Source organism: Carassius gibelio, chromosome B3 (assembly GCF_023724105.1).
Source record: "Carassius gibelio isolate Cgi1373 ecotype wild population from Czech Republic chromosome B3, carGib1.2-hapl.c, whole genome shotgun sequence".
Lineage (NCBI taxonomy): Eukaryota > Metazoa > Chordata > Actinopteri > Cypriniformes > Cyprinidae > Carassius > Carassius gibelio.
Window position 1 is genome coordinate 4,245,777 of NC_068398.1, and position 24,416 is coordinate 4,270,192.

Sequence of the window (24,416 nt, forward strand, 5' to 3'; positions counted from 1 at the left end):
AAATAGTGATGACAAGATTAAAGGAGTCATATGATGCGATTTCAAATTTTCCTTTCTCTTTGGAGTGTTACAAGCTCTTGGTGCATAAAGATCTGTTGCAAAGTTGTAAAGACTTAACACTCAAATCCAAAAATATATTCTTTATAAAAAATAACAGTCAACAACACACCCCTAAAGTGGCTCGTTTTCACACGGTCCCACATCTCTACATAATTATGTGAGAAGATTTGCATAATGATGCCCAGATGTTCACACTAAGAAAGAAAGGATAACTTTTATTGTCGTTGGAGTATTTTTGTTGCTCCCACCGCAATGTTGTATAGACGCTGTGTGTTTCACTGTGAAATCGAAACTATGAGGGATATCGAGGACGATATCCTCTACATCATGCCTGGAGCTGCCTGGATACGTGCTGGTCGCTGAGGAAATACATCAACTTTGCACTGTGGATCGCCGGATCGGCTTTCACCGTGGACAAAGCATAGTCCAGTCGACATTTCAGTGTTGATTCACTGGTGAATCAAAGTCGGTACCATGGTTGAATCAATGTTGGATTATGTTTCAATTTTGCTAGTTGGATAAACGTTGATATTGTGATGTTGTTTCATTGTAGAAATGGTTTCAGCATCTTACACTATTTGGAAGCACTATTTGACCTATAAAATTAGAGTGCATCTACTTCCCAATCCAACCCCAGTTTATCTACCACGCGGTTAACCACATACGGCAGTTCACTTTAGGAAGGGGCAGTGCCTCATGCAGCACCTCGGCAAACGCAGAAGCATTACGCCTGGGGTTGGACGTGAGGGCAACCTTAGAGAAAATGTATATTCCCAAACGCAGAACTTTAGCCGCAGGTTATCAAGGTGAGAACATGTAGAGAGGACACTAGGCGTACCTTTCATGAGTGCAAAAAAGTGCACCCCTGTTTATAGGTGATTAAAAAATGGGTCTGGGTGGATTTTTATCATTGGAGATTGGTTAGGTCAACACATATATATGTCCAAAAACCATGTAAAAGGCTTTTTAATTTAATTTTTTATTTTTTTGTATAAAAGTTGCCCTTAAAAAAAATATATATAAAATAAAAATAAAATAAAAACAACTTCAATGGGCCATATACCACTAGGGAACTGGATTACAGAGAAATATTTGACTTCTCTAATTTTTCTCAACCAATCCTTACTATGAAAGGCTGTTGGTGTTTATCAAATACCATGTGAGTATATATTTTATGGATCATGTATTTGCGCAGATCGTTTTTTTCTCAAAGGAAAACAAATCTCCACGTATTATTTTCCTCCTCTCGTCGCTGCACGCTCCAGTCCATCGGGTGGCGCTAAACACATACGTTTGTTTGTACCAAACCCCATTTAACATCAGAGGAAGAAGATTAGTTTCACCGTGATCTCTGATGTTTTGTCGTAATACTTGCTTAATACAAACTATTATAAATGTTTTTTCTGTAAATAGAGAAATACAGTTTTTGAATCTGGTCAGTAATACTGTAATATTCTCATCCTCACAGCCGTAACTAAGTTTTGAAGCAAGCAGGAATATCTGGAGGAGTATCATCTGAACTGAGATCTGCTGCTGTAAAGATGATGTTTGTTAAAGAGGAGAGTGAAGAAAACACGAGTGAACCAGAAACCTGGAGAATAAAACAAGAGGAACCAGATGCCCAGAAAGTAAAACACGAGGAACAAGGAGGTTAGTGTTTATTCTTAATTAATATTTGTGGAACACTTAACGTGACAGGTCCTTTATGTAAAAAAAAAAACAACAACAATCATCTTACTATCATTAAAATGCCTTAAATCCGTTTCAAAGTTCTTATGGAGATGTGACTGATCCGACTCTGAGGAGATGTAATTAGTAGTTTTTAATTAGACTTTATCTTTGCTTTTTGGAATCATAGAACTGTGTTGAACAAACAATAAATAAATAAAAAACAACAACATATGCTGCTAAGGTATGATTTGACACTGAGATGCTGGTCCTTTGCTGGTTTGAGCTGGTCATGTGCTGACAAAGGACCAGCATAAAGCCCAATTTATACTTGTTTGTCGAACATACGCCATAGGCTATGTGTGGTATGCCCTAGCCTGATGTGCACCTCTCAAAAAAATTTAACAGCGCGTCTATTCTGTTCGGACAGCAAGCGCTGTGATTGGTCTGCTAGAACCCCTCCCTCGTATGTTCTTGAGTTTGGTGTGTTTATGTGCACTTTAAACCAGCATCGCAGAATCATCGTATACCTAACCAGCATATGCTGTTTTTTTCAGCAGGGACTAGGCCTGTCAAAGTAACAACTTTTTGTTGTGCAATATACTGCGACACGTGATATTATTGTCATTTAAAAGACCATTTTAGGCACTGAATCAGTAGTGTAGCCAGAAAAGAGACTCTGGGTGTGCCACATTTATTGTCAGATTACTATGCAAAATTATTAACCCAAGAGCAGTGCGGAGCCTAAAGAACAAAACATCAGAAATCGGGGACAGTACTTTTATGCGGCTCGGCCTGAAGATCATTTGAGCAAATGTTGGACAATTTTGGACCAATTTTGAAGGAGGAGTTTTTTTTCCGTAGCCAGGAGTGCAGGAGGAGTCACATCTGTTGATGTTGGGCACGGGGAGGGAGAAACATCCTCATCAGATAATGTTATGCCTTGTGTCCGGCTGTCCATCAAGCCAAGTTTTTTTGCTAAAAAAATTAAGACGGGAGCTCTGCACTATATTACTAGCTAGCAATGTGCAATCAAAAATTCTCTGTTTATATCATAGACAGTAAGGTTTATATGCGGCAACGATCTCTGGGGAGCTGCTGGGGTCACAGTCAGCTGCTGTTTGCTGATTGGTTGGCAGTCCGAATGTCGGCAGATATTTTATTAACGAAAATAATTTAAAATGTTAAACATTTTTAGCATTATTGCACCATATATTGAATTCTTATTACTGTGCCCCTGAGAGTATGATTTAGAATGTTCAGTGACATCACAGAACTGCCAGATTCAAACAGCTTTCGCCGTTGGCTGCACTGAGCCAGAGACGGACGCGCTCAGCGCTTGTCATATATCACAATTAATATGCAGTGTTTTCAACCACATAATGTTTATTTTAGGTTTCATACATTTAAATATACATAATCACTAGTAAAACAATACATTGATAGTTTGTAAAATACACACTGATGTCTATGGAAGCAGAAAAAACTATCTATTCAAATGTAATTTGCAGACGTGTTTAATTAATATATCAGACACACATAGCAGAACAATAAAGTTTACTCTATTCTTCGTCCAGTTCAACAGCCACTTACTTTCATGTATTTCGGGAGAAACTGGGGAATTCAAGTGCTGTACGTTAAATCCGGCTGACAGGACTCTGAACTGCAGTGCTCATCTCGTTATAGATCAAGATAACTAATAAAGGTTTTTAAACTAAGAATCGGAATATCAGATAGTTGACATGGTAAGCAAGCTTGTGAATATATTTTAATAAAAAATGAAAAATGATACATCTGTTAGTTGCTGCGGTTTGTCACGTGACAATCATGACGTGTCGCCATGGAAACAAAGGGTCAGTTAAAATATTTGTAACTTACGCGTGAAAGGGTTGATTTAAAAAAATATATTTTCTAAATAAACAACAATAGGTTAAGTTTAGTTAAAAAAAAAATATTGAGACTGTAAAAAATAATTCTGCATCTATTTTTAGGTGGGTGGCACCGGCACACCCGTGGCTACGCCACTGCACTGAATATTTAATCATAATGTAACAGCATAATAATGCAAGAAGACCTACACACTTCCAAATGACAACAAACTTTACATTTTTAAGATTATTTAGATCATGTAAATTACTTTTCAAAATATTAGATACCTTAAAAAAACCTGAATAAATAGTAAGTAAACATTTTCTAATAAAAAGTGCAAAGTAACAAGTAAAAATAAAAATAAACTGCACAAATAACTTTTTTTCCATCTACAGATTTTTCATGACCTTTTCTCTGTAAATTAAAGTGACAGTTGACCCAAAAATGAAACAAAATATGTTTATCTGCTTACCCCCAGGGCATCCAATATGCAGGTGCCTTTGTTTCTTCAGTAGAACACAAATAATGTTTTTTTTTTTTTTTTACTTAAGCTGGTGCAATCTTTCAGTCGTATAATGCTTGGCAATGGAAATAGAATCTATGAGAACAAAAAAAACAAATGAACATTGCACAGACAAATCCAAATTAAACCCCGGGGCTCATGATGATACATTGATGTGTAAAGACACAAAACGATCGGTCTGTGCAAGAAACTGAACAGGATTTGTATATATATATATATTTTTTTCTTACCTCTGATTCATGCAATGTCCGAACTGTTAGCACTCCTGTGAACGCATTGTGAATGCTGAATCTTAATATCTCATATCATTGCATTGTAATACTATAATCGCCATTATTCATTTTGTGACATGCTTTGGTTACCCAGAAAGCAACATAGTGTTGACAACACTAGTTAATAGGGCTGTCAAAAAAGCTGAAAAACTAAATTAAAATTTTGTACTTAAATATGATAAAAATTTGAATTCTATTCAAATTTAAAATGCATAATCTCAGGGTGAAGAAAAGCTTTTTGCTTCTCTTCTGAGGCCACAAGAGGACACATCAAGCAAAATATTACTAAATGTAGTTTCATTAACAAGATTCGGGAGGTGCACGTCAGATACTTATTAGCTGAGGCACATGTGAAGCACACTTAAGATAATCAATCCTAGGGTATAAATACAGCTGACTTACCTGTCTCCATTGACAGTTTATCAGCATTTGGCTCGCTCTGTCTGTCATCTTATCACAGACCCAATTTTCCTTCCAACGAAGAGATCCATACCAGGTATTTTTCAGATCTGCTGCTTTTGCCGGACCCATGATCATTCCTACCCCGCCAAATACGGCACGGCTGAGCAACATTAAGCATCATCGCGACAGCTGCTCTTCTCGCCAAGCCACCCGTTGTGTCCAATAAACAGTGCAAGCCCCGAGCTTGCCTCGCTCGACACCACACCCCAGTTCTCACCGCAGCAAGCCTCTCTCACTTCCTTTTCTGGCTGAGGCGAAGTTTGAGGCTGCCTCCACTAGTGGCGCAGATCGCATGTTGTAAATTTTCAGCTGAAGACGCAAAATGCAGGTTTTGCGGCTAAAGTTTGTTAACTTACATTATGACGTAGTTATATCGGATAACGATGCCATTTCTAACCACAAAGGAAAGGCATTATTTTCAGAGTCGTCATCCACACTAAAATGTCCAAAGACATTCAAGACCAAATTATTTAGGGACATATTTAACCTTTTACTGGCGTGATCACTCAAAATCTATCTAAAATGCAACTACCCTCGTGTTTTGCCACAGGACAGCAAGTGTGAGTAAAGTTTCTGTTGTCTTTTACGACTGTAATACATGCAAGTTAATATCTTTAGAAACCGATTGGAAATGAATAGCACATAACTGCAATTAATGTTACTGCTATAATCATGTCTGTTGGTACAATGTTTTACAAGACTAAACATGCTTCATCGTTTTCAAAAGCCTCTGATTTCACAGTCCATACTACAACGCGAAAACAGCGTTTAAAATTTATCTGCTCTGGAGGCCCTTTTAAAAATGAGAGGTAAGATGCTTTTCCAACAAGAACATACTAATGTGGACAAGGCTTGAGGAATTGTCAACTCAGGCAACCAATTGCTAAGCTGACAACACATTACGCTACCCATTCATTTTTAGCTTGCCCCATCAAATGTTACTAACCCTTTTACTCTTACCACAGCCAACATCTACAACAGCTGAAGCAAGCTCTACAGGTGGCCCAAGCAGCTATCTCTCCTCCTTTTCTCATGGTCCCCTTTACCTCTCTGTTTTCTGTATCTCCTCACTGCCGCAGCAGTGTCTGCTCCTGCAGGAGCCTTTTCTCTTTCTCCTCACTGCTGCAGCAGTGTCTGCTCTCGCAGGAGCCCTTTCTCTTTCTCCTCACTGCTGCAGCAGTGTCTGCTCTCGCAGGAGCCTCTTCTGTATCCCCTCACTACCACCGCAGGAGCCTTTTCTTTATCTCCTCATTGCCACTGCAGTGTCTGCTCTCGCAGGAGCCTCTTCTGTATCCCCTCACTACCACCGCAGGAGCCTTTTCTTTATCTCCTCATTGCCACTGCAGTGTCTGCTCCCGCAGGAGCCTCTTTTGTATCCTCTCACTGACACAGCAGTGTCTGGGTCTTGGTAATCTTCTGGCAAAAATCGACATCACCTCTGCTTCAAAGTTATGCCATGCATCCTAGGTTGTGGTGATAGTATTATGTATTGACGATAGTCAAGATGATGTTAGGCTCATTCTCCTATTAATGTATTTTATTATTATTAGGCGGCCTACTATAATTCAGCTATCAAACTGCTCCGTTATTCCATTTCAACACTGCATTTCATGCTTGCCCGTGCTAGCAAAGGATTATTTGAGCCTGTAGGCAGTGAAGAAGTCTCCATTCACAAATATATAAGATATAAGGTATTTCATTGAACATTAACAGGTAATCCGATATGTGCAATATTTTAAACAAGCTCTCACTGAGTTTAATGCTACAGTTACTAGAGTTGGGGTACTCGAACTTGGACTCCAATATTGAATGAACTCGGACTTGTCACGCACTCGGGTGAATTTGTACTCGGACTTGACACGGACTTCAACATTTTGGACTCGGAAAATATTCCGAGTACAGTCGAGTCCACGTCATGTGTAACAATAAAACCAGCATAAAATTGAAATGATAAATTAATGAATGTCTCCCCTTCTGTCATTTTACTGCACCACACCGGCAGGCAGAAGTCTCATGCTTGCAGACGAAACACACGCACCACTGACTGGATATCAATGTGGATTAGTGATGGGAAGTTCGATTCTTTTCCGCGAACCGGTTCTTTCGGACGGTTTGATTCAATAAACCGGTTGAAAAAAAAAACAGTTCACCGGATACATAATCCATTGCGATGTATTTGTTATTAAATGAACTTACGTTTCATCAGATTGTCCTTCATTCAAGCCCTCGGTTTACCCGCACTCATTACATTAGCACAAAATCAGTTCAGAATCAATCACCAAAAGAATCAGTTCGGTTCAGACGCGCTGTGAGTCAGTCGGCTTCATGCTGAATCACGAATGTGCAGTATCATCAGCTCCTCGGTTCTCGAATCGGACGCGTCCGAAAGAAACGGTTTTCGGTTCAGTTTACTGATGATCTGAAAACTGATACAACCGGTTCTTGACTCGAGAACGAGAATCGCTCAAAACCCGGGTAGGAAAATCTGACAGGGTAGGATAAAATGTCAGGACACCAGCACATGCTGCAGTTCAGTATCATCAGCTGCTCTACTCGTGTTCATGTTCTGTTTACTACAAACTCAGTTTGTGAATCTGTCATCATTAACTATAAATACAGTACAGATATTTCATAAATCATCCCTTATTCATATTAAACTTGGAGTCTTTAGAGTCTTAATTATTGTCCAACTTCCCTGAAAACCCCTTTGGCCCATACATAATCTACAATATACAGATTAGAAACATGTAGCCCCTATCTTAAAAAAAAATGTGTGTGTATATATATAGTTTTATCACACTTTCCGATGTTTAACAAAATACTTGAAAAATTACACGCATGCGCAGTATCATCAGTTCATCGGTTCTCAAATCGGACGCCTCCGAAAGAAATGGTTTTCGGTTCAGTGTACTGGTGATCCGAAAACCGATGCAACCGACTACCAAAGACAGCAGCAGCAACCAACAGATGCTGCACAGCTCAGCATTGCAGGATTTGGAAGACCAGAACTGACCAAACAAGCAGTGCAACTTTATGATGCAAGTTCTCCAAGACAACAAGAAATTCATAATTCCATTATTAAGGATCTCCTCATTGGCTGCACTTTACCTCTGTCAAAGGTGGGGGAGAGGCATTAAATAACTGAAATGTCATCTTTAACTGGAGGACAATATAGTGTGATACAATAAATAGGAAAAAATAGGTTCATTTGTATTTTCATGCACTTGTAATACAATAAAACCTTTGAAACCTTTTTTGATAGGAAACTAGTTCTGTTGACATAAAAATGTTCAATGGCAATGACTAGATGTAACAGTGGTATTTTTTTATTACATTTTTATATTGCCATTGGTTTAATGGGTTGAAAGGTTAAAATATTAATAGAATGTAAAAATGTACAATACCAATTTATAATCTTTTTTAATTTAATTACTTTCTGGACTCGGGCGGACTCGACTCGGACTCGGCCTTTAAGAACTCGGACTTGAGTCCAACTCGACCCCTTTTGGACTCAGACTCGGACTTGGACTCGATGTTTGTGGACTTGGTCTTGACTCGTACTCGACAAAGGTGGTCTCGGACCCAACTCTAACAGTTACGTTAGAATGCATCTAATTTTTGTTTCTGTGGCGGTGCGTCGGTCTCATCATGAGGTGCGTGGTCTTGAGCATGTATGAACACTGCATCAATTCAACTGAACTTTACTCCAAATATATGAACTTACCTGTTTTGAATACTTTATATCTAATGTGTTCATTTACGTCCATATTAGGGTTAAATTGTTGTAAATTCGTGGCCTAATGGTTAGAGGGTTGGACTCCCAATCGAAGGGTTGTGGGTTCTAGTCTCGGGCCGGATGGAATTGTGGGTGGGGGGAGTGCATGTACAGTTCTCTCTCCACCTTCAATACCACGACTTAGGTGCCCTTGAGCAAGGCATCGAACCGCCAACTGCTCCCCGGGCACCGCAGCATAAATGGCTGCCCACTGCTCCGGGTGTGTGCTCACAGTGTGTGTGTGTGTGTGTGTGTGTTCACTGCTCTGTGTGTGTGCATTTCGGATGGGTTAAATGCAGAGCAAAAATTCTGAGTATGGGTCACCATACTTGGCTGAATGTCACTTTACTTTCACTTTATCACAATTCTATTTTATACCCCTTTCCCTTACCCTAAAATATTCCCCTAAGGATTGGGACACCACTACTATGTCGTCACATGTCATCATTCTTCGACTAGCTCTTAAAATACACACATATATTTGTGTGTGCTGGTGTGGATTAGAGCCTTTAATTATCGTTCTGAATTAATGAGCTGCTTACCGATACACACACACATATTGGAAATTGCGCAGCTCACACATCTAGGAGAAAATAAACTTGTCAACGCTGCCCCATGACCTTTATTAAATATATTTTAAATACTGAATCGCTACATTATATTTTCCAGCAATGAGAGGATACAATCGCTGTTTTTAAGTAAACTCACTCAAAGATAAATGCACAGACGCGAATACACGAAAAATGCCTGAAAAATCTTCATTTGAAGGGCTATCTGGCCCTTGCCCCTTGCCCCTACCCCTCCAACCAAAAGAGAATCGAGACACCCCTACCCCTTCACGTGAACGCATAAAACGGAGAGGTAGGGGAAAGGGGAAGGGTTAAGGGTTAGAATTGGGATTTGGCCTTAGACTGAAAGCCTCCGTGCGCAGATGAAGCAAATTTGTCACAGGACAAGCGAGGTGACAGTGGTGCTCAACTACATAAACTAGCTGTTTTAAATATAGTATTTTTATATTTAACGTCAGTTTATCAGTACGTCTGAAAGTATTTTTTCGAATATTGGTGATTTCCATAGGCTCTATTTCTTGCACCTGCACGGTTTCAAATTGCAAATAGGTATGTTATGACAAGAATAAAGAGTCTTCCCGGTTGAGCCAACCTTTGCCTTTTCCGTTCAACTACCAGCAAAGCTTATTCATATGACGTCGCAAGTATTAAACTCCTGTCAGATGCTGCAGGAGCTTTCCCGGTTAAGCAATCTTAACCTTTCCATGTGACTACCAGTGAAGCTTACCCGTTCATGCCGTAAATATTGAACTCCCATGTGATGGTGGCAAGAGCCTCCCGGCTACACAACCTTACCTTTCTGTCTTACATCAGTGAGGCTACCCATTCGATGCAGTGAGTATTGAGCTCCCGTCGGATGTCGGTGAAAGCCTTCTGGCTAGACAACTGACTTTTTCTTCTCCAATCCAACCATACTAATCCATCTTCGAATACCTCCTCCTTAGAAATTCTCAGACGTAATTCTCCCACGAACCTATATTTTAGACAAAAAAAAAAAAAAACATCTGATCCTATTGTGCTCGTGTCAAATGTCGAGAGTGCTCCCGGTTGGGTTTTCTTTACTTGCTGCCCACAAACAGGTCTTATCCATCTGATGCCGTGAGTATTGATCTCCCTTCGGGTGTCGCAAGAGTCCTCTTTGTCAGCGGCCCAAAGCCTGTTTATCTGCTCAACTGAGAGGATGTACACGTCCGTCGTCCTGAGTCTTGATCTCCAGTCGGAGGCTTCATGTGTCCTCTCGGTCAGTTATCTGCCTTGGTTGCCCACTGATTAGCAGGGGCTCATCAGCCAGTAGGGCCCGTACGCCAACACCATGACCTATTCCAGTCGAGACAACTCAGGCCCTCCTGGTCAGGCTATCCAATCACGTTGCTCTTCCTCTATCGGCCAGTAGGGGTCATCCATTCCAATGCAGTGAGGTGCTCCAATTGTGCAACGGCTAGAGCCCTCCTGACTGGGCGCCCCAAATCACATAGTCCGATACAAGCAGTCGGTAGGGCCTACCTCTCCAAATACATGTCTTTCTAAACATGCAGCTGTCTTGCATGCTTAGAAAAGTCTTGCAAGATCTTCTCCACACACATGTTGATGGCTTCAACTGGATAGGCTAACATAAACCTTATAATGCAATGACACTTACATCGTCATCACATCTTGTGCGCCACTGATGAAGGTCAAGTATACTTTGTTAATCCTCGCCATTTTTGTCATCCGCATGCAGGCGATCTTTTGAGACTGCGCAGATGATACACATACACGAAGTGACTGATGAGACAGAATTGGTAGGCCTACTGTGAAACAGCTGTGGTGTGATGAGCGGTGAATGGAGTAAAAAATTTATAGTAGATGGGTAACCGACTGCTCCCTCGTGACCTTTTGTAAACTGTATTTATGACAAAGAACTGCACAGATATTCAAGCAATCTATCGATAAACTCACCTTGTGTCCTCTTTCTGTTTAAGTCCACTCGCGCTGCCCCGTCGCAGTCTGCGGATTGAAGAGCGCACTGAAAGACGGGGAGGAGACAGGTCTGCCGCCGTTTTCGCATGAACTTTAAGCAGACTGACTCTGAGGCAATCGTGAATTTGAGTACAATTTATGAAACTAAATGCTATACCCCGCTTAAAAAGCCTAGCGACGCCCATGCTTCTTGTGTACATTTCAGATATCCAAGACAAATATTTCTGGATTTAAGAGGCACCGAGATGAGGCACCGAAATCTGCTTTCTGATTTGGTTTGTTGCATACAGGTTACATAGGTTACCCATTTTGGTACCCAACCCTACTCATAGTACAGTCACATTGCATTTCCATTTCCCATTATTCACATTAAACCCTTTTTCACAAAAGTCAAAAACCACCTTAAGCAACCATAAAAACGAGTGAGCAAAAAGCAAGCATTTTTTTTTATTTTTTAAAGATACTTCAAAATTTGCAAAGTAGGGTGATGGAAACCCAGCTATAGTGTAGTGTTTCTTTACAAAGTGACTGCCATCTCCTGGCCTGGCAGCATAATGCAGTGTTTTTAGACATTTTAATGGATCTGTGTTAGAAAGGTAGAGTTTGACATTGTTTTTGTCTGTACACATATTTTGCCCTTTTATCTTTCAAATGTATCAATTGATTTTCATCTTCTAATGATTTAATTTTAGGCCTGATGAAAATGAAAGAAGAAAGACAAGATCTGAATGAAATGGAGGAGATATATCAGGATCAGAAAGATCATGATGTCAATGGAGAAAAATCAGTGAGTTGCAACATTAAAACAACAGAAGTCAAGAGGCCTTTCAGCTGCTCTCAGTGTGGAAACACTTTCACATGTAACAGAAATCTTAAAAAGCACATATTAATTCATGCTGAGATAAAGCCTTTCAGCTGCTCTCAGTGTGAAAAGAGTTTTACACAGAGAGCAATCTTAAAGAATCACTTGTCAACTCATACTGGGATAAAGCCTTTCAGCTGCTCTCTGTGTGGAAAGAGTTTCATATGTAAGCGAAATCTTAAGGATCATATGGTAATTCATGCTGGGATAAAGCCTTTCAACTGCTCTCAATGTGGAAAGAATTTTACACAGAAAGCAAGCCTTAAGAAGCACATGTTAATTCATGCTGGGATAAAGTCTTTCAGTTGCTCTCAGTGTGAAAAAAGTTTTACACAGAAAGCAAGCCTTAAGAAGCACATGGTAATTCATACTGGGATAAAGTCTTTCAGTTGCTCTCAGTGTGGAAAGAGTTTTACACAGAAAACAAGCTTAAAGAATCACATGTTAATTCATGCTGGACTAAAGCCTTTCAGCTGCTCTCAGTGTGGAAAGAGTTTTATAAAGAAAGGACAACTTAAGGATCATTTGGTAACTCACACTTCAGAAAAGCCTTTTGTCTGCTCTCAATGTGGGAACACTTTCAGACGTAAAGCAAGCCTTGAGAAGCACATGTTAATTCATACTGGAATAAAGTCTTTCATCTGCTCTCAGTGCGGAAACGCTTTCAGATGTAAAGCAAGCCTTAAAAGGCACACATTAAATCATACTGGGATAAAGCCTTTCAGCTGTTCTGAGTGTGGAAATAGTTTTACACATAAATTAAGCCTTAAAAGGCACATGTTAATTCATGCTGGAATAAAGCCTTACACCTGCACTCAGTGTGCAAAGACTTTTACACAGAGAGGGCAACTTAATAATCATTTGGTAACTCACACTTCAGAAAGTAATTTCTCCTGCTCTCAGTGTGGAAAGAGTTTTACATATAAATCAAACCTTAAGAGGCACATGTTAATTCATACTGGGTAACAACCTTTCACTTGGTCTCAGTGTGAAAATAATTTTACAAAGAAACAGCTACTTAATAATCATTTGGTAACTCGCACTTCAGAAAGTAATTTCTCCTGCTTTCAGTGTGGAAAGAGTTTCACACAGAAAGGACACTGTAAGGTTAATTTGGTAACTCACTCCTCATAAAAGCCTTTCCCCTTAGGGAATTAAAGTTAATGACTGTTATTCTGAATGACTGTTGTCATCTATTGGATCACCTCAAGGATGTGTCCTCTCTCCTTTATTTTTGATCTTGTAGTTCTAGAAATAGGCATATTATAAAATTTCCTGATGATTCTGTAATCGTTAGCTTAATGAGTGAGGAGGACTCCATGTTTGGTCCTGTGGTTGATGTTTTTATTATCTGGTGTCAGAATGCTTTCTTAAAACTTAAAGGCACAATATGTAAGTTTTTGCCACTGCAGGGCGTGTATTGAAAATGAACAAAGACAAGGTAGCGTAGTAGATCCCAACGTTATTTAAACGTTCTTTGAAACATTTGGGATTTACATTGTCATTTTGCAGACGGTTTTATCCAAAGTGACTTCCAATTGGGGAATACATAAAATGATTCTTCTTAAAGAGACAAACAGACACAGGAAGTGCTTGTAATACCAAGTTTTAGACGTTATTCAAATGAGTACAAACTAGAAAGAGAAGAAATAGGGTAAGATTATTATTTTATTTTACGAAGAAACCAAGTAGTTTTTTCATTGGAGAAATTGATCTGTCTTGGTATTAGATACATTTACTCATTTAGCTGACGCTTTTATCCAAAGCAACTTACAATTGCTACATATGTCAGAGGTCGCACGCCTCTGGAGCAACTAGGGGTTAAGTGTCTTGCTCAGGCACACACTGGTGTCTCACAGTGGATTCGAACCCGGGTCTCTCACACCAAAGCCATGTGTCTTTTGTGTTTTTGGATATTTTAATAAAGCAATCTTACATATTGTGCTTTTAATGTTTCTAAAACTTAGAAGATGACTATTGATTTTAATTCTAGGAGGAAATATGTTTAGTATAAGCAAACAGGTATGAATGAAGTAGGTATTGTGAGTGTTTAACAGTACAAGTATTTGGGCACTGTTTTGGATAACAAATTGTTATTTTCTCCTAATACTGACCGATTGTGTAAGAGGGGACAGCAAAGATTGTATTGCTTGCAGAAATTAAGGTCATTTAATGTGGACAAAACATTGATATGCATGTTCTTCAGATATTATGTTGAGTTACTGTTATCTTTTTCACTGTTGTGCTGGTTTAATTCTCTAAATGTGAAAAACAAGAATTTTCTTGAGAGGATTGTAAACCAGGGAAGTTAAATAACGTGGAGGAAGCAGATCATTATGATCCAGTTATATCATAGACTGGTTTTGGAGAAAACCCAGAGTATTTTGTCAGATGATTGTCACACTATGTATCACAAGTTTGAACTTTCCTCTTCTGGCATTTGTTATAAAACCCCTATTAGTAAAACAAATCCGTTTAGACTTTCATTCAACTCCATCAGCTGTTAAGTTTTAAAATGTAAGGTAAGAACTTATTAGGAATTAAATGGAGTGTTTTTTAGTTGTTGTTGTTTTTTTTGTTTTTTTTTTATTTATTTTTTTTGTATTGCGTTTTGGTTATGTGAAATGTTTGATTGCTGTAACCAATGAAATAAATAAAGATGAACTGAACCTGCTCTCAGTGTGGAAAGTCTTTTGCACAAGTTAATATGATTATTTTGGGTCTTAATAAAAATAAAAAAATAAACATATTTTGGTTAAAAATTCTCAGTTGTACTGTAAAACAACAATATTTACCATAAAAAACAACTCTGTTCACGTCGAGCCATTTCGGTGCATGTTCCTTTAAATGCTAATGAGTTTTGCTCACCTCACCCCTTGCTTCAATGGAGCAACAAACCACTTCCATGATGAGACTCTAAACTGCCTCATTTAGCCCCCAAACTTGTAGGATATTATTAGGAAAGGTGATTTGCAAAGATTTATTAAAAAACCTTATACTCGCTTTTTCTGTTGGTGGAGCTGGATCACAAATGATTTGCATGAACATAGATGCATTTAGGTAGATTGGGGGCATATTCCCTTAAAAAAAATCTAATTAAGCCACTGCATCTTTAAGTCAAGTCTATTCACCTTTATTTATATAGCGTTTAAACAAAGAGGATTGTGTCAAAGCAACTGAACAACATTAATTAGGAAAACAGTGTGTCAAAAATGACAGTTAAAGGCAGTTCATCATTGAATTCAGTGATGCCATCATCTCAATTCAGTTTAAATGGTATCTATCCAATCATGTGCAATCAAGTCAACGATATCGCTGTAAATGAAGTGACCCCAACTAAGCAAGCCAATGGCGACAGCGGCAAGGAACCAAAACTCTATTGGTGACTGAATGGAGAAAAAACCTTGGGAGAAACCAGGCTCAGTTTGGGGGCTAGTTCTCCTCTGAATAAGAGAGAAACACACTAATATTAGTGTAGATGCCATTATTCTAATGATGCAGCAAGTTCTGTACATCAGGTGAAATTGGAAGTGTTCCCGGTTCCAGTTTACCTAATTAATGCAGTCTAAAACTAAGATATAAGGATTCAGAGATACATCAAGTCTGAAAACACATGATATGATCCAAACCGGATTGAAACCTTATAAATGTTCACAATGTGACAATAGATTCAGTGATTCATCAAGTTTGAATACACATGAGATGATCCACACTGGATTGAAACATTATAAATGTTCACACTGTGACAAAAGATTCAGTGATTCATCAAGTCTGAAAACAGATGAGATGATCCACACTGGAGTGAAACGTTATAAGTGTTCACACTATGACAAAAGATTCAGTGATTCATGAAGTCTAAAACACATGAGATGATCCACACTGGATTAGAACGTTATAAGTGTTCACACTGTGACAAAAGATTCAGTAATTCATCAAATCTGAAAACACATGAGAGGATTAACACTGGATTGAAACATTATAAGTTTTCACACTGTGACAAAATATTGAGTAATTCTTAAAGTCGGAAAACACATGAGTTGAACGACACTGGATTGGAACGTTTTAAGTGTTCACACTGTGACAAAAGATTCAGTGATTCATGAAGTCTATAAACACATGAGATGATCGACACTGGATTTGAATATTATAAGTGTTCACACTGTGACAAAAGATTCAGTGATTCATAAAGTCTGAAAACACATGAGATGATCCACACTGGAGTGAAATCTTATAAGTGTTCACACTGACAAAAGATTCAGTGATCCATCAATTCTGAAAGCACATGAGATGATCCACACTGGAGTGAAACTTTATAAGTGTTCACACTGTGACAAAAGATTCAGTTATTCATCAAGTCTGAAAACACATGAGATGATCCACACTGGAGTGAAACGTCATAAGTGTTCACACTTTGACAAAAGATTCAATGATTCATCAAGTCTGAAAACACATGAGAGGATCCACACTGGATTGAAACATTATAAGTGTTCACACTGACGAAAGATTCAGTAATTCATCAAATCTGAAAACACATGAGAGGATTAACACTGGATTGAAACATAATTTTTCACACTGTGAAAAAATATTGAGTAATTCTTCAAGTCTGAAAACACATGAGTTGAACGACACTGGATTGGAACGTTTTAAGTGTTCACACTGTGACAAAAGATACAGTAATTCGTCCAGTCTGAAAACACATGAGATGATCCACACTGGATTGAAACCTTATATGTGTTCACACTGACAAAAGATTCAGTGATCCATCAATTCTGAAAACACATGAGATGATCCACACTGCAGTGAAACCTTATAAGTGTTCACACTGTGACAAAAGATTAAGTGATTCATCAAGTCTGAAAACACGAGATGATGCACACTGGAGTGAAACGTTATAAATGTCCACACTGTGACAAAAGATTCAGTGGTCCATCAATTCTGAAAACACATGAGATGATCCACACTGGAGTGAAATGTTAGAAGTGTTCACACTGTGACAAAAGATTCAGTGATTCATCAAGTCTGAAAACACATGAGATGATCCACACTGGAGTGAAACATTAAAAGTGTTCAAACTGTGACAAAAGATTCAGTGATTCATCAAGTCTGAAAACACATGAGATGATCCACACCGGAGGGAAACGTTATAAGTGTTCACACTGTGACAAAAGATTCAGTGAGTCATCAAGTCTGAAAACACATGAGATGATCCACACTGGAGTGAAATGTTATAAGTGTTCACACTGACAAAAGATTCAGTGATCCATCAAGTCTGAAAACACATGAGATGATCCACACTGGAGTGAAACGTTATAAGTGTTCACACTGTGACAAAACATTAAGTGATTCATCAAGTCTGAAAACACATGAGATGATCCACACTGGAGTGAGACATTATAAGTGTTCACATTGTGACAAAAGATTCAGTGATTCGTCAAGTCTGAAAACACAAGAGATGATCCACACTGGAGTGAAATGTTATAAGTGTTCACACTGTGACTAAAGATTAAGTGATTCATCAAGTCTGAAAACACATGAGATGATCCACACTGGACTGAAACGTTTTAAGTGATCACACTATCACAAAATATTAAGTGATTCATCAAGTCTGAAAACACGAAATGATCCACACTGGAGTGAAACATTATAAGTGTTCTCACTGTGACAAAAGATTCAGTGAGTCATCAAGTCTGAAAACACATGAGATGATCCACACTGGAGTAAAATGTTATAAGTGTTCACACTGACAAAAGATTCAGTGATCCATCAAGTCTGAAAACACATGAGATGATCCACACTGAAGTGAGACATTATAAGTGTTCTCACTGTGACAAAAGATTCAGTGATTCGTCAAGTCTGAAAACACAAGAGATGATCCACACTGGAGTGAAACGTTATAAGTGTTCACACTGTGACAAAAGATTCAGTGATTCATCAAGTCTGAAAACACGAGATGATCCAAACTGGAGTGAAACATTATAAGTGTTCACACTGTGACAAAAGATTCAATGAGTCATCAAGTCTGAAAACACATGAGATGATCCACACTGGAGTGAAACGTTTTAAGTGATCACACTGTCACAAAATATTTAGTGATTCATCAGGTCTGAAAACACAAAATGATCCACACTGGAGTGAAACATTATAAGTGTTCACACTGTGACAAAAGATTCAGTGATCCATCAATTCTGAAACACATGAGATGATCCACACTGGAGTGAAACGTTAGAAGTGTTCACACTGTGACAAAAGATTCAGCGATTCGTCAAGTCTGAAAACACAAGAGATGATCCACACTGGAGTGAAATGTTATAAGTGTTCACATTGTGAAAAAAGATTCAGTGATTCATCAAGTCTGAAAACACATGAGATGATCCACACTGGAGTGAAATGTTATGTGTTCACACTGACAAAAGATTCAGTGATCCATCAAGTCTGAAAACACATGAGATGATTCACATTGGAGTGAAACCTTATAAGTGTTCACACTGTGAAAAAAGATTCAGTGATTCATCAAGTCTGAAAACCCATGAGATGATCCACACTGGAGTGAAACGTTTTAAGTGATCACACTGTCACAAAATGTTAAGTTATTCATCAAGTCTGAAAACACGAAATGATCCACACTGGAGTGAAACATTATAAGTGTTCACACTGTGACAAAAGATTCAGTGAGTCATCAAGTCTGAAAACACATGAGATGATCCACACTGGAGTGAAATGTTATAAGTGTTCACACTGACAAAAGATTCAGTGATCCATCAAGTCTGAAAACACATGAGATGATCCACACTGGAGTGAAACGTTATAAGTGTTCACACTGTGACAAAACATTAAGTGATTCATCAAGTCTGAAAACACATGAGATGATCCACACTGGAGTGAGACATTATAAGTGTTCACACTGTGACAAAAGATTCAGCGATTCGTCAAGTCTGAAAACACAAGAGATGATCCACACTGGAGTGAAATGTTATAAGTGTTCACATTGTGAAAAAAGATTCAGTGATTCATCAAGTCTGAAAACACATGAATTGATCCACACTGGAGTGAAATGTTATGTGTTCACACTGACAAAAGATTCAGTGATCCATCAAGTCTGAAAACACATGAGATGATCCACACTGGAGTGAAACGTTATAAGTGTTCACACTGTGACAAAACATTAAGTGATTCATCAAGTCTGAAAACACATGAGATGATCCACACTGGAGTGAGACATTATAAGTGTTCACACTGTGACAAAAGATTCAGCGATTCGTCAGGTCTGAAAACACAAAATGATCCACACTAGAGTGAAACATTATAAGTGTTCACACTGTGACAAAAGATTCAGTGATCCATCAATTCTGAAACACATGAGATGATCCACACTGGAGTGAAACGTTAGAAGTGTTCACACTGTGACAAAAGATTCAGCGATTCGTCAAGTCTGAAAACACAAGAGATGATCCACACTGGAGTGAAATGTTATGTGTTCACACTGACAAAAGATTCAGTGATTCATCAAGTCTGAAAACACATGAGATGATCCACACTGGAGTGAGACATTATAAGTGTTCACACTGTGACAAAAGATTCAGCGATTCGTCAGGTCTGAAAACACAAAATGATCCACACTGGAGTGAAACATTATAAGTGTTCACACTGTGACAAAAGATTCAGTGATCCATCAATTCTGAAACACATGAGATGATCCACACTGGAGTGAAACGTTAGAAGTGTTCACATTGTGAAAAAAGATTCAGTGATTCATCAAGTCTGAAAACACATGAGATGATCCACACTGGAGTGAAATGTTATGTGTTCACACTGACAAAAGATTCAGTGATCCATCAAGTCTGAAAACACATGAGATGATTCACATTGGAGTGAAACCTTATAAGTGTTCACACTGTGAAAAAAGATTCAGTGATTCATCAAGTCTGAAAACACATGAGATGATCCACACTGGAGTGAAACGTTTTAAGTGATCACACTGTCACAAAATGTTAAGTTATTCATCAAGTCTGAAAACACGAAATGATCCACACTGGAGTGAAACATTATAAGTGTTCACACTGTGACAAAAGATTCAGTGAGTCATCAAGTCTGAAAACACATGAGATGATCCACACTGGAGTGAAATGTTATAAAAGTTCACACTGACAAAAGATTCAGTGATCCATCAAGTCTGAAAACACATGAGATGATCCACACTGGAGTGAAACGTTATAAGTGTTCACACTGTGACAAAACATTAAGTGATTCATCAAGTCTGAAAACACATGAGATGATCCACACTGGAGTGAGACATTATAAGTGTTCACACTGTGACAAAAGATTCAGCGATTCATCAAGTCTGAAAACACAAGAGATGATCCACACTGGAGTGAAATGTTATAAGTGTTCACATTGTGAAAAAAGATTCAGTGATTCATCAAGTCTGAAAACACATGAGATGATCCACACTGGAGTGAAATGTTATAAGTGTTCACACTGACAAAAGATTCAGTGATTCATCAAGTCTGAAAACCCATGAGATGATCCACACTGGAGTGAAACGTTTTAAGTGATCACACTGTCACAAAATATTTAGTGATTCATCAGGTCTGAAAACACAAAATGATCCACACTGGAGTGAAACATTATAAGTGTTCACACTGTGACAAAAGATTCAGTGAGTCATCAAGTCTGAAAACACATGAGATGATCCACACTGGAGTGAAATGTTATAAGTGTTCACACTGTGACAAAACATTAAGTGATTCATCAAGTCTGAAAACACAAGAGATGATCCACACTGGAGTGAAACGTTATAAGTGTTCACACTGTGACAAAAGATTCAGTGATTCATCAAGTCTGAAAACACAAGAGATGATCCACACTGGAGTGAAACGTTATAAGTGTTCACACTGTAACAAAAGATTCAGTGATTCATCAAGTCTGAAAACACGAGATGATCCAAACTGGAGTGAAACATTATAAGTGTTCACACTGACAAAAGATTCAGTGATCCATCAATTCTGAAAGCACATGAGATGATCCACAATGGAGTGAAACTTTGTAAGTGTTCACACTGTGACAAAAGATTCAGTTATTCATCAAGTCTGAAAACACATGAGATGATCCACACTGGAGTGAAACGTCATAAGTGTTCACACTTTGACAAAAGATTCAATGATTCATCAAGTCTGAAAACACATGAGAGAATCCACACTGGATTGAAACATTATAAGTGTTCACACTGTGACGAAAGATTCAGTAATTCATCAAATCTGTAAACACATGAGAGGATTAACACTGGATTGAAACATTATAAGTTTTCACACTGTGACAAAATATTGAGTAATTCTTCAAGTCTGAAAACACATTAGTTGAACGACACTGGATTGGAACGTTTTAAGTGTTCACACTGTGACAAAAGATACAGTAATTCGTACAGTCTGAAAACACATGAGATGATACACACTGGATTGAAACCTTATATCTGTTCACACTGTGACAAAAGATTAAGTGATTCATCAAGTCTGAAAACACGAAATGATCCACACTGGAGTGAAACATTATAAGTGTTCAAACTGTGACAAAGATTCAGTGAGTCATCAAGTCTGAAAACACATGAGATGATCCACACTGGAGTGAAATGTTATAAGTGTTCACACTGACAAAAGATTTAGTGATCCATCAAGTCTGAAAACACATGAGATGATCCACACTGGAGTGAAACCTCATAAGTGTTCACACTGTGACAAAAGATTCAGTTATTCATCAAGTCTGAAAACACATGAGATGATCCACACTGGAGTGAAACCGCATAAGTGTTCACACTGTGACAAAAGATTAAGTGATTCATCAAGTCTGAAAACCCGAGATGATGCACACTGGAGTGAAACGTTATAAGTGTCCACACTGTGGCAAAATATTCAGTGAGTCATCAAGTCTGAAAACACAAGAGATTATCCACACTGGAGTGAAATGTTATAAGTGTTCACACTGACAAAAGATTTAGTGATCCATCAAGTCTGAAAACACATGAGATGATCCACACTGGAGTGAAACCTCATAAGTGTTCACACTGTGACAAAAGATTCAGTTATTCATCAAGTCTGAAAACACATGAGATGATCCACACTGGAGTGAAATGTTATAAGTGTTCACACTGTGACAAAACATTAAGTGATTCATCAAGTCTGAAAACACATGAGATGATCCACACTGGAGTGAAACGTTATAAGTGTTCACACTGTGACAAAACATTAAGCGATTCATCAAGTCTGAAAACACATGAGATGATCCACACTGGAGTGAGACATTATAAGTGTTCACACTGTGACAAAAGATTCAGTGATTCGTCAAGTCTGAAAACACAAGAGATTATCCACACTGGAGTGAAATGTTATAAGTGTTCACACTGACAAAAGATTCAGTGATCCATCAATTCTGAAAACACATGAGATTATCCACACTGGAGTGAAACGTTAGAAGTGTTCACACTGTGACAAAAGATTCAGTGATTCATCAAGTCTGAAAACACATGAGATGATCCACACTGGAGTGAAACATTATAAGTGTTCAAACTGTGACAAAGATTCAGTGAGTCATCAAGTCTGAAAACACATGAGATGATCCACACTGAAGTGAGACATTATAAGTGTTCACACTGTGACAAAAGATTCAGTGATTCATCAAGTCTGAAAACACAAGAGATGATCCAAACTGGAGTGAAACATTATAAGTGTTCACACTGTGACAAAGATTCAGTGAGTCATCAAGTCTGAAAACACATGAGATGATCCACACTGAAGTGAGACATTATAAGTGTTCACACTGTGACAAAAGATTCAGTGATTCGTCAAGTCTGAAAACACAAGAGATGATCCACACTGGAGTGAAACGTTATAAGTGATCACACTGTCACAAAATAATTAGTGATTCGTCAGGTCTGAAAACACAAAATGATCCACACTGGAGTGAAACATTATAAGTGTTCACACTGTGACAAAAGATTCAGTGATCCATCAATTCTGAAACACATGAGATGATCCACACTGGAGTGAAACGTTAGAAGTGTTCACACTGTGACAAAAGATTCAGCGATTCGTCAAGTCTGAAAACACAAGAGATGATCCACACTGGAGTGAAATGTTATAAGTGTTCACATTGTGAAAAAAGATTCAGTGATTCATCAAGTCTGAAAACACATGAGATGATCCACACTGGAGTGAAATGTTATGTGTTCACACTGACAAAAGATTCAGTGATCCATCAAGTCTGAAAACACATGAGATGATTCACATTGGAGTGAAACCTTATAAGTGTTCACACTGTGAAAAAAGATTCAGTGATTCATCAAGTCTGAAAACCCATGAGATGATCCACACTGGAGTGAAACGTTTTAAGTGATCACACTGTCACAAAATGTTAAGTTATTCATCAAGTCTGAAAACACGAAATGATCCACACTGGAGTGAAACATTATAAGTGTTCACACTGTGACAAAAGATTCAGTGAGTCATCAAGTCTGAAAACACATGAGATGATCCACACTGGAGTGAAATGTTATAAGTGTTCACACTGACAAAAGATTCAGTGATCCATCAAGTCTGAAAACACATGAGATGATCCACACTGGAGTGAAACGTTATAAGTGTTCACACTGTGACAAAACATTAAGTGATTCATCAAGTCTGAAAACACATGAGATGATCCACACTGGAGTGAGACATTATAAGTGTTCACACTGTGACAAAAGATTCAGCGATTCGTCAAGTCTGAAAACACAAGAGATGATCCACACTGGAGTGAAATGTTATAAGTGTTCACATTGTGAAAAAAGATTCAGTGATTCATCAAGTCTGAAAACACATGAGATGATCCACACTGGAGTGAAATGTTATAAGTGTTCACACTGACAAAAGATTCAGTGATTCATCAAGTCTGAAAACCCATGAGATGATCCACACTGGAGTGAAACATTATAAGTGTTCACACTGACAAAAGATTCAGTGATCCATCAATTCTGAAAGCACATGAGATGATCCACAATGGAGTGAAACTTTATAAGTGTTCACACTGTGACAAAAGATTCAGTTATTCATCAAGTCTGAAAACACATGAGATGATCCACACTGGAGTGAAACGTCATAAGTGTTCACACTTTGACAAAAGATTCAATGATTCATCAAGTCTGAAAACACATGAGAGAATCCACACTGGATTGAAACATTATAAGTTTTCACACTGTGACAAAATATTGAGTAATTCTTCAAGTCTGAAAACACATTAGTTGAACGACACTGGATTGGAACGTTTTAAGTGTTCACACTGTGACAAAAGATACAGTAATTCGTACAGTCTGAAAACACATGAGATGATACACACTGGATTGAAACCTTATATCTGTTCACACTGTGACAAA

The 24,416-nt window shown here is 38.3% G+C and overlaps 2 protein-coding genes across 3 annotated transcripts in view; one reads left to right on the forward strand and one right to left on the reverse strand.

The window, feature by feature from the left end:
- The window catches only part of LOC127952595 (contactin-3-like), a 271,167-nt gene that overhangs the window by 57,286 nt on the left and 189,465 nt on the right, over window positions 1–24,416 (reverse strand). The gene's annotated exons all lie outside the window — the stretch shown is intronic.
- Window positions 1,376–14,693, forward strand: LOC127952570 (gastrula zinc finger protein XlCGF26.1-like). Of its 2 annotated transcripts, XM_052551196.1 has the most exons (3): window positions 1,376–1,424; window positions 1,529–1,710; window positions 11,850–14,693. In XM_052551196.1, the coding sequence occupies exons 2-3, from the start codon at window positions 1,602–1,604 to the stop codon at window positions 12,983–12,985; spliced, it is 1,245 nt and encodes a 414-aa protein (XP_052407156.1). In that variant the 5' UTR covers window positions 1,376–1,424; window positions 1,529–1,601; the 3' UTR covers window positions 12,986–14,693. The 2 variants fall into 2 exon arrangements, with proteins under 2 accessions (XP_052407156.1, XP_052407155.1); XM_052551195.1 differs by having other exon boundaries at window positions 1,385–1,710.